This window comes from Drosophila willistoni, chromosome 3R (genome assembly GCF_018902025.1).
Source record: "Drosophila willistoni isolate 14030-0811.24 chromosome 3R, UCI_dwil_1.1, whole genome shotgun sequence".
NCBI lineage: Eukaryota > Metazoa > Arthropoda > Insecta > Diptera > Drosophilidae > Drosophila > Drosophila willistoni.
In genome coordinates this window covers 24,493,538-24,505,526 of record NC_061086.1, presented here as the reverse complement: position 1 = coordinate 24,505,526, position 11,989 = coordinate 24,493,538, and the positions used below count along the sequence as shown (strand labels likewise).

Below are 11,989 nucleotides of genomic sequence, written 5' to 3'. Positions count from 1 at the left end.
TAAGAAAATATTAAGATTACATTTCCAAAAATTTCTTTACTAAATTTTTTATATGACTAAGTAAGTTAAGAGTCCAACCAGGAGTCTGATTCTATAGTAATTGGTGTTTTATGCCCTTCTAGGGGTTTGGAAACAAACCAACTCTAGAGCATGTCGCCATCGACCATATCGATGACTATCTCGGACATTTTTTGGCGACACAAATCGTTGGGGGGGAAATTTAAAGTGGGTGCCCCTTCATCTTCTAGGGTTTGCTGGCTATTCAAATACATATCCGGAGCATCTTCCGAAGAGCATGTACTAATAGGAATAATATCCAAAGCCAGGCCCAAAGCGAAACGCCCGTAAGTTTTTAACTCTGCGGCAAAGCTGTAAATTTAATATATATGGGTTTAAAAGGAGAGACTACATGAGTTACTTAAAAGTACTTACAGATCCTGAAACTTTTCCACCGTATTGCAATAATCCGGCAAATTGGAGCACAATAGCTCCAGCCACTTGAACAATTCCTCCGTGTAGATTTTTAATAATGACTGTAATTCCAGATCCCTCATCTCTTTCGTGGTGCAGCAGTATAATAGATTTGCCACATCGAGAGCTATAGAACTGTGGCGTATTAGCTGGAAGTCTACTAAAGCCACCTCTAGCACATGCTGTGGATCCTCTTGATCATACCGATAGAGAAAATTATTAACCCAACAATCACCATGACAAATGGCCGATAATTTGGACTGGGCACTGGCCAATTTCACCATTTGGCTAAAAAAATTGCCCTCTTCGGCGAAATTTCGGAATTTCTGAACATATTTCGAGTCCGGGGGTAAGACATCCGATACCATTTTAATGGCATTCTTTGTAAGACGTTCATAATAGTTGCGATACCAACTCGTATTCGCTGTACAAAAGATTCCCTCACTGATCAGACTACTCAGCTTGGTGAATTCCAGCGGATGTTCAAACTTGTAGGCCAAACTAAGCGCATGAAATTGGGAAACTTGTTTCAACACGGACTGCGTCTCCTCCATGCTAAGTCCCTTATGGCGATCAGACATTTGAAAGCCACGCTCACGTAGATCCTCTGCAAGAAAATGAAAGGATTACCATTTGATATGGTGGGTGGTTCTCCTATACTAACCCATTATTAAAAGATCATGCCTAGCTGTATAGCATTGGGGTATTGCCTGGAATAAGCCTAATGAGGACGATGAGCACAGTTTACTATCTTGAAATTTGATGAGCTCTGGCATTATCGCTGTATAGAACTGCACTTCGTTACTGAAAAGGATAAAATGAATAAAATTCAAATTTAAATATTGTTTTGGGCGACTCACCGAAATAATTTATCACTCTTATAGGCCTCCCGCTGGACAACACTCTCTGGCATAACCTTGCAAATGACATTTTTTTCCCATTTATGTTGTTCCATTTGGACACCCCTCAAATGGATGCGATATAATGCGGCCGTATAGTTGTCACCACGGTCGGATCCCTGGGCAAGCTGGGCAAGAGAAAACCGTTAAAATTTGCATGTTATTTTCATCATTTTCTAGATACCTCAAAGGCTTCAATTTGTATATCCGGCTTGAATAGCTCTTGAAATGTGGCCAGGGTTAGAATTGTTTGGCCCTCTTTGGCTGCTTCTGTGCCAGCCACGCCTGTATCGGAGGCTGTTGTTGTTGGTGTTTCCGTAACGCCCATTTTGTTTCAATAATATATTTTTCAGTTGTTCAGTTGAAGCTATAAAAATATTAACTTTTTGTTATGCCACGCTTTGCACTTTTCTCGTTCATTCATCGATTTCCTTTCCTCCCCCCATTGCCACAGTCCTTCGTCCTTTTTGGGTCTTGTTAAAGCTCTGTAGGTCTATCGATAAATATCGATAAGACCTAAGAAAGGAACTAGTCCTTTTGAAGTTAACGTTATTTTTATTTTGTCCACGAATCAGACGTCTATATAATACGCCTTCCAATAGAATAATGCTAAGTTTTAATTAATAAAAACTACATATGATCATTTATTATTTTATATGTACATATATGTATCTCTATATTTTTTGGAATTGGTATTTCTTATACATGGTATACTTTTATTTCGCTATATAGAAAAAGTGTAAATAATTTTTGAATTGCTGATGAGAGAAGCAAAAAAAAAAACAGAGATATTGAAAAAGCGCATACGCTTTGTTAACATTTTAATTGATCACTAGTCAAACTATTGACATTTTATGGCTGCTGATGCTCTTGTGGTTTTGGCTGCATTTCCTCTTGCAACCTTAATGTCAGTGGAAGTGGCCTCTGTGGCCATGTCCGCCGCTGTAGAAGCATTTCCCCCAGCTCCAATTGACGATGCAAAGCTTCAATTTTGGGATAGATATGCTGTTCGACAAATTCTGATACCGTATACTCATCATAGACCTCCCACATTAGCTGCTGAGCCTCACCAACCATGGAACGCATCTCCTCAATTAGACGGGGAGTGTGCAAGATAAGATCCCTAACCCTGAGGGGCGAACTAAAGTTATGCCGCACATTGTAATCGGAAAGCCAAGCACTATGCTCTCTCGTCTGTTGCAAATAGGTGGAAATCTCTTGCAGCTTACCATATAACCGTACAGCATATTTAAAGATCAGATGTCCTGGATAAGTGCATACGGCAAATAATTGACTGTGATGGGCATTCGGATGAAGTTCTAACCATGGATGACCTGAACGCCGACTATCTGGTTGAAAGACGCACTGTAATACCCGTAACAGATCATTATCTCGGGGATTGGTGCTAAAGTAGCCCTTGGCGACAGTCGATAATGAAGTCATTAGGCTTGGCATTGCCACGGGCAAAAGCTCACAGAGTGTGGCAAAGTGATCATACCGCTGCCATCCCGTTAGAACCAAGCCACGCAGTCCTTTAACAAAACGTCCGCCTTCTTTGGCCAAAACAGCCAACCAGCGGAGATTATTCTCAAGATGCTGCTGCAATGGCGGAACTAGAAGACTCTCTCCGAAGGCTCCCTTATATGAGGAGGCCACCCAGGCCGTTGGGAAGATCTTGGCATAAGTATTCCACAGTTGTGGCTGTATGAAACGATATATATCGTTGGCATAAACCCATATCATCGGTTCCACATAGCTGCCAATTTGTGAGTTTTGCAATTCACTCAATGCCATTTGCCGCAATTGATCGTCCCAAATAACCACCTGCAGCTGGGGCCATCGTTGACGCACAAAGTGGGCCAAACTTATTACATGCGACAGGAACAACTCGTTGGGCATCCGCTGACGACAGGCAGGACACTCGCCCAAGCGTTGCACCTCATCGCACCCAAGATGAAGATGTGTCAGCTTACTGGATAGCGGCATGTGGAACTCAATCACTTGGGTCAACATATGCTCCAGCAGAGCCATTCCCTGGGCCTGACTTGGACAAATCGATTGGGGACTTTCCTGAAGCTCACGTAAATGCTCGAAGCCGGCCAATTTCAGGACATATTCCAAATGACCAAAGGTCTGCACCAGAGGCATCACACTGAGCCCATGCAGAGCAGCACTTTCCAGGAAGTCCTGAAAAAGTAATGAAGAATTATGTAAAGAAATAGTTCTATCTACTTTCGTTTAACCCAAATTCACCTTTAGTTCCTCCTCCTTGTAGGCATTGCGAGCCGCCAAGGCTTCTAATGCTCCACTAAAGGGAAACATGTCCTCGTACTCTATCAGCAATCCAGTGGCCCCTAAAGTTTTTAGAATGGGCAACAGTTGCTTTAGGAAACTCAATTTGGGTGGAGCGCCTTTCAAGTCCAAATGTATGAAACGTTCATTCGGTGGTCGTGGACCATCTGGCCCTAGTCCAGCCACCACAGGGACACCCATACGTTGCAGTTCGTGTTCATATTGAGTTTGCCTTTCCGCTGAGCTAAGCATACGCTCGTCTTCACCTGCATTAGCATTTAATTCCTCCATGCCGCCCGCGTGTCTTTGCCTCTGTTGCTGTTCGAGAATTTTCAGGCGTTCCTGCTCCAATAATAAACTCTCGGCTAAAGGCAATCGAGGAGCCCGCTTTGTCTGTTGGGTAGGCAGGAAACGCACGTTGCCCAATGATTTTTTTTCCTTTAACTCGAGTAGATTATCCTTCTGGCGGTCTGCTCTAAGAACTCGATTGGCCTGTTCAATTAGTTTCTGGATGATGTGGACCTCCTGATGATAGGATCCAGCATCGGAACGTTGCGTCGTAAGCAACTGCGGTGTACGGGTACTTGTATTCTCAATTAATAAAGCCCACGACCAAAGAGCAAGCAAAACTAGACCAGAGACGACCAGCAAAAAGGAAAGTTTACGTCGCCAAATAAATATCAGGAGATTCGAGTGCATCTGCAACAGCAAGAAGAAAAGAAGATGAGAAATATGGGGGAGAAAAGTTAACAACAAAAACAACAAAGTAACTCCTACTAGCTGCTTACTCCAACCCTTTGTGCCATTCATAAATATTTGAAGATCCAACAAGTAGCCCCGGGAGTTATGCTATAAATCTTAACCGACGTTACTCATACGCCACGGATGCGGGCAGCCTCATTGAGGTTAAGTGTTGTTGTTGCTGTTGCCGCACAGTGACACAAAGAGATTGAAACTCGACTGAATTCAAAATGAAATTATGTGAATAATTGTTATTAAGGTAATGTTTTCCGCAAAAATAAAATTATAATTATGTCTCAAACGAGTTCAAGTCAAATTATTAACCAATTCATTGTGAATTGGCCCACTGTGCTTGGGCTAAAGTAAGATTTTCTTTTTACCTTTGTTCAAGTTTTCAACTAAAATTCAACTCATTCTCTTCGCCTCCTCTCCTCCTCCCCTCATTCTATTCGTTTGAATAGGCCCAAACTGCCAGCCAGAGAGCCCATTTAAATGAGTTTTCTGTGGCCCAATCCCAGCCTGCATTTACTTGAACGTTTGTAACTATTATATGCACACATACATAGTTAATATATGTAGGTGCCTGTTTGTAGCAGCTGACAAAAGAAATAAGTAAAAATAATATGACGCGAACATGACTTCTTCCGCTGCTAACCAAGTGTTCAAGTGGAAATGTGCAGCTGTGCAGTTGTCTAAAAGGAAATTGAATTCACTTATCATGTGGGTAAATGCAAGGGGCCGTACGGGCAGGCAGGGGCAATCAGATGGCAGATAAAGTTGGAATTTGTGTCATGGGAATCCTTGAGCATATCTTAAACGGACACCGCTCAAAGTTCATGTTGTTTAAGGAGTCCATTATTAATGCAAAACTTGGCAATTACGTATCAAATTGAACCATCAATGAACGACATTCAAATGTAATAAAAGTTGTGGCTAAAATAAATCATTTTCTATATTGTATATGTATGTACATATATATTATTGTTACATTTACAAAACTGAAAGTGTATATCTTTTAGATGAGAAAAACAAAAATCGAAATGTTGACCCATTTTGTTGGCAATTCGCTTGCCAAGATGTACATGCGTCTTGCCAAAAAAACAAATTTTGAAGGCCTAGTCAAATGTGTATATGGAGTGAAATACATACATATACCACACTCAGGCACTAACTAGAGAAAACAAACTAACTAAGGCAGAGGAGAAGCCTAGAAGAGAGTGTTAAAAAACTGTGGCAAGCCCAGAGGGTTATGCAAGGCATAACAATGGACCCAATCCCAGTCCTTTCACTTTTGTATTCCTCTCTGTGGTGTCTCGATGGATGGATGCTTCTGGCCTCTGTCTAATTGCATTCGCTTTTAAATGGAGAATGGAACTAACGAAAGCATTTGCAGACAGTTTTTTGTAAATTAAATTTAATTGCGCCACAAGCCACCGGGCCAATTTGCCGACCGATTTATGTTCATGTTCGTTTTGCTCCGGCTCCTGCTGTGACTCGAACCATCGACATCATTCACAATGCTCACCCAGTCACCCACAAGCCACCCACTTGGTCGAAACACAATTTGGCTGCTTGCCACAAAAATAAAAATAAACTTCAAAATACCAAACTGCAACATTTTTTGCTTCTCCCCTCCCCCCTTTAAAGCTTTGAAAGCGGCTTTGATGGTCTTGAAATGCAGTCGAGCATTCGTTATGATTGCAAATTCCATGCGAGGTAACCAAACAAATTGCATGGGTGTATTTAAAGCACTTTAAGAAAATTTCTCAATTTCTCTCGCTACACACAAAATTTATTTCAAAAAGGGTTCAGAGGACTGATCTATGAGTGCAGCTCCTTTGTTAATATATTCAGTAAAGAGCATGTCGTGAATAATTTTTAGCTAGATCAACTGCAGCAGATGCTCCATGGTTAGTTGAGGGCATAGTATCCCCCCCCCCCTGTCTCTCCCTCGCTCTCGCTTATATTGCATTCTCAGCATTGCGGAATGCATTAAAGAGCAGAAAATTGGTTTGACGCCCAACATGGGGTTGGGCAGGGAAAAGCTAAACTTCCTTTCGGACCAGCTTTAAGTGAAGGGCTGCCAGCCGAAGCTATATTTCACGCTCAAGTATGCAAGCGAAGAAGAAGAAGCAGACGATACAGAAGGAAGGATAAAAAAAGCAAGAGCGAACGTGGAATAAGGAAGAGAATGAACAGGCAAAAAATAAGCTGTGTGTTTGCTATTCATTTAGCGCTGTTTGTTATCGGCAATTATGCAATTTGACGGCTTATTAACACCGATTAAGACCAACAAAAGTTTCATATATTATTGTTTTTAAGGGAAAGAAGGATAAGCTTTTGAAAAAAATTGTAATACGTTTTAAATTTGTATGTAGCATTTAAAGAATGAAAAGTCAAGTTTTAAGTTAATCGGAGCAAAACTGACATAGATTGAGCGTTTTTAGTAAAGATGTGTGAGTGTAAAAGATTTTTAGTCGATTTTCTGACAAACAGTCTAGCCCGAAAACTATTTGACCGATCGTTTTCGAATATTTTACAAAAGTTTGAAACACAAATGAGCAGGACGAAGCTTATTGTTTTTTTATATATTTTTTTTATGTGATTGTTTTAGGGTCCTTTGTGTTGTTATAATTAATTTTCATCAGGCTTCAGGTCATTTGATTTAATAATTTTTTTTTTATACAATTAAAAATTGGTCAAAATTAACAAAAAAGTTGGAAAAACTAAAAAAATGCAAGGTCAAAACCGCTTTGGACGTTGCCTTCTGTTTTGCCATAACGAAAGTTTGAATAGCAGTTCATGAAAATCTGCTTTAACCTAAGGTCCTAGGTCCTGTTGATGAAGTGAGCTAACAAACTCACGGGCTCCATACTGCATAAGTAGATTATAACTGCAAAAGTTTTGAGCAACAACGTAAAAAAAAAAGGACAGAGAGAAAAAGAAAATGACGACAGAAGAGCTGGTGGAAAGGGAGAACAAAACAAAATTAGAGCATGACGCCTATAACTATGCAACACTTAGAGTTTGTCAGCCAGCCAGAACCAACAGCAAGCAAAAAGCACAACAGCAAGAAGCACCCATCATATATATGTATATATGTACATACAAACCTACATGTATATATAAATAAAGGAAAAAAGTAACAAAAATAATCTTAGCAAGGACACGTTCTGGTGCCATTGGTCTTGGTCCAGGCCCTGCCTAAATGCTGCAGTCGACACTAGAGCTCATAATTTGAAATGATTTTTTTGCTAGCTGCATTTTATTGCACTTAACTTGCTTGTTTATGTGCAGATGCTTTTTCTGATTTAATATCGCACAATCAACTTTACTTCTGTGAAATCAAAGTAGAATTTTTTGATGAAACACACCTGCATTTTTACATTGGTTTAAAAAGTCTCAAGGAAACGAGTTTTAAGTAACAGCAAATAAGTATGCAATAAAATTTAGTTAACGTTGAGGAACACTAACTATAAACTGCGGCCCTCGCAATATCTCACAAAGGGCACTAAAGAGTACAAAGAAAGAGAGAGAGAGAGAGAGAGAGAGAGAGAGAGAGAGAGGAAGAGTATGATATAGAGAAGTTTGTTAATAATTCATAAACATCAATCAGAGCCCAGCTCTGGAGTGCATTTGATGCTGCTTGCTTCCTCGCCTTGCTTTCGCCCTATATCCTGTATCTAACTGTCAATGTGACCAAGCAAAAACATCAACACTTTGCTCTTCAACCATCTCCCTCTCTCCATTTGTAAGTATGTAGGTGTGTGTGTGTGTCTGCATATGTGTGTGTATGTGTGTGAGTGCCTGCATTAGTAAACATTTTGTTGTCAACGTTCGTCATTTGCCTGTCAACAACAAACAGAACGAGATGTAATGGACAAGGGAGCTGCATCAAGGAAATGGAAATGGAAAATGGGGGAAAAATGCAAATCTGTCTACTCAACATTTACATAAATGCCATACAAAAAAATGTTGAATCTTTTGCCATTTAGTGGAATTAAAAGGTTTTAAATAAAACAAAAACTTAAAATGAGATCAGCAAAATAAAACAAAAACCCATATCTGTCTGGGTATAAAAGTTTACATTGTGCAAGATTTTATGCAATTTTAAGTATGTTTTGGTTCTTAAATTTATTTCAATGTTGTAAACATTTAAAATATGTTTATCGAGATACATCAACGTCAAATTATGCAGTGAAATTGCAATTTTATCTCTTTAATTATTTTCGTCTTGAATGCTTGGAGAAATAATTATAAAACACGAAGAGAAACGAGAAGAGAAACTATGCATAGCTCAAAGTTAATTAAGTTTCAAAATTCTTATATTGCAATTAAAATATTTCCATTAATTTTTGTTTTAAACAACAAAAAGTTAATTCCTCTGATAATGAAAACAATTTCACTTATTTCTCTGAAAATGCAGATTTTTTTATGAAAAACTTTTTTTGGGAGAAATGAATAACAAGCAGATTAAAACAATTATAATTGAAATAAAGAGTAAATGTTTTGCTTGGATTCCTTGAGTATCATGGGCTCAGTGGTTGTCAAGAGTCTAGACAATCCTTAGGATCTGAAGAGAGTTGAGGCTTAGATTTCAGCGCAAGTTTGCTGGCTTATTTTGTATGCGTGAAATGCGTTGCATTTCAGCGTTGCTACCAAATGAGATTACTCCCTGTCAGCCTTAATGCTATTGTTGCAATGTTGCACATGTCTCTCACATCTGCATACTACATGTCCCTGCCCTCCCCTACATACACACTTCTGTTGCACGTAGTGTACGCCTGTTTACTTTGGCATGTTTTCGTTTTGGTTGCGACAGTCACCTCCCGTTTCCCATTCTGTTTGGCTCACAGAATGACCACCGCATTGGCATCCCTTCAGCCCCTGTTCTGACTTCAGTACGCACTCATGCAAATATAATTTGTACACACACACACACACACACATCCCCAAAGTCATCATCATCATCGAATACAACACAGCGAAGCTTAAAATAAACTTAAAATTTAAAATTGCAAACGAATGAACTGCTTTAACCACATTCTACCACAACTTTTATTCGCATAAATTAAAAATTATAATATTATTTTTCTCTCAGTGTGCTTACTTATTTGCATGATCACCTTTTTGTAAGTCCTGAACCTGGCCCAGTAGTTCATGCAAAAACGTTACCCATTAAAATCCTTGTACCTTCCATTTATGAAAATGGTAAATTTCTTCGCGTTTCATTTTGTTCTTTTTTTCTGTCATCCCCCAACATTTTATGAGGTTACCAAAGTGTCAATGTGTGAATATGAGAGTGTAATATGAAAGGGGTAAAGGAGATAGAACGAGGAACCGAAGGCCCCAGTCTTATGAATTATAGAGTACACGAATTTTGCAGCGAGACCATATTAATTAAGCAATAATAAATTTATAAAGATAGAGATTACATTGTGACTGTGGTTTTCTTGGTATATAAATTAAGGCAATTTGCAAATTTGAATTCCAGCAAAACGAAATTAAAGCAATTCATTTCAATTAGCTTAAAAGACTATGCAAAGGCAGAAAATATTTCAAATTCACACACGATAAACAAAAATGTGGGTATACCAGGCGTATGCTTAATTATTTGTTCTTAATTATAAGATGTTTTTATAGCAGGAATTACATTATTTGTAAAAAATTATTAGTCTGACACGCTTAAAAAGACTGTCATTTAACTTTTTATTTATTAATTGAATGGATATAAATAAAATTGATGGTAATTAATAACCACAACTTGATGACAGAAAAGTTTTATCAAAATTACAAAATTACAGTTCCAATTCCATTACCATTGGTTAAGACCTTCAGAGGCTTGAGTGCGATTTAAAGCGATTTTAATTGAATGCTGCACATGTGGCACGAAGTGAAGCAATTCTATATGTATCTACATATGGAAGAGGGCAAAGAATTGTGCTAAAATGGCAGAAACAAAACCCCCCTTGTATGAGTATGTGTGTGTGTGTGTGTGTGTGTTCTGTAACGTGAAACCAATGAAGGTAGCAGCAGGATAGAGCCGACTACTGCGGGATTTAGATTGACAAAATCGCAGACAAACAAAAAATGCGGAAAAAGGCAAACCGAATTGGTAGGCAACGGGGGCGACTGCACAAAAACTGCCCTTGGGAATGGGAGTCCTGCATAGTCCTAAAACATTTACAAAAAACTTGAGATGCAAAAAAAGGGATTACCCCAAAACGATTTGCTTCAATAAAATGTGTCAACTAAAAATATTCAAAGGAGCATTATACTTAGAATGATGAATAAGAGAAAGAGCTTTAAATGTCTTGTGAGCAACTTAAATTTATTTATCTTCAATTGGACTTAACTGTTAGATTCACCAAAGTGCCAATATATATATATAATTGCAGTACTAATTAAGCATTCCTTTAAAATACGTCGTCATGACACTTAAATACAAAAAAAATAATATATATTTAACTAACAGAAACTTGCGGAATTTCGTTTAAACAACAACTAAACTTTACGCAATTCTCTCGCAAAGGACGCGCACAGCTTCCGATGCTATGAACAGTTGCAGTTGCACTGCCAGACCACAGGACCAGGACCCAAGCACAGAGCAACACAGGCACAGGACTATTCTCAGGTTGCATGAAAGCATGCAAGAACTAGCTTATAATTGATATATATATATATATATATATTTGTAAAATCATAAATCATAAAAAACAAGAAAAAAAACAAAGAAAATAAAAGGCAGATGCATTAAGTTTTTAATGACTTTAAAATTGCAGTAAAACTATTTCGAAATAATTTAATTTTATCAATATTTCAAAAAACGGGTAATTCTTATGTTTTCAAACCAAGGTGTAACGTCGAACCGATGAATCGACTAAATTTCACAACGTCGAACCGATAAGTCGCACCAACGTCAAACCGGTGAGTCGAATATCGATAATGCGTAGCATATCCGATAACACTGAATGTCGAACGTTTACCATCTCTAGAAAAGTGCTGCCACACAGCAATGAAAGTGAAAAATATAAAGAAAAATAAAATTAACGAACAATCAGAAAGCTTTGAATAAAAAAAACAAAAACAAATTGATTAATAATAATCAAGCAACTTTACGCGCAGTGGAAATTTAGAAAATATTGCTACTTGCAGTGAAGAGCCGAAAAGAAGAAGAAGCAGACGAGTGAGAATAGTGTGAAAAGAGAACTGGCAAAAATTACAGCAAAAGAAACAACAAAAAACACACATGCACACACATATACACGCACCCACATATATAAAGCGAATTGGTGCGAAGGAAAAAACGAAACAAAAGCAAAGTAGCGCGCGGTTTAATAATAAATAATTATATATATATATATATGTATACATTCACATACATACTTAATACATATATGCGCGCAAATTATTGAAAAAACCGGGGGGAGCCGCCGCAAATAAAAATACGAATGCGAAAAATCAATGAGATTGTAATAAAAATTCCGTATTTTGTGCTCTCGCTCTCGCTAGCTAGCTCTCTCATTCCATAGCTCCCCCACACACACACACGCACACACCACTCGCTAGCTCGCTTGCTCTCTCTC

General features: G+C 38.5%; 2 protein-coding genes across 2 annotated transcripts; both read right to left on the bottom strand.

The window, feature by feature from the left end:
- Positions 1 to 11: 11 nt before the first annotated feature.
- Positions 12 to 1,828, bottom strand: LOC6647860. The gene is made up of 5 exons (XM_002069985.4): positions 1,555 to 1,828; positions 1,332 to 1,498; positions 1,136 to 1,275; positions 433 to 1,078; positions 12 to 369 (listed from the first exon to the last, which is right to left on the bottom strand). Exons 1-5 carry the CDS (start codon positions 1,696 to 1,698, stop codon positions 144 to 146), a joined length of 1,323 nt encoding a protein of 440 aa, XP_002070021.1. The 5' UTR covers positions 1,699 to 1,828; the 3' UTR covers positions 12 to 143.
- A 233-nt stretch (positions 1,829 to 2,061) lies between these two features.
- LOC6647861 (hexosaminidase D) lies at positions 2,062 to 10,968 on the bottom strand. The gene is made up of 3 exons (XM_002069986.3): positions 10,760 to 10,968; positions 3,624 to 4,361; positions 2,062 to 3,557 (listed from the first exon to the last, which is right to left on the bottom strand). The coding sequence occupies exons 2-3, from the start codon at positions 4,359 to 4,361 to the stop codon at positions 2,223 to 2,225; spliced, it is 2,073 nt and encodes a 690-aa protein (XP_002070022.1). The 5' UTR covers positions 10,760 to 10,968; the 3' UTR covers positions 2,062 to 2,222.
- Between the last annotated feature and the right edge of the window lie 1,021 nt (positions 10,969 to 11,989).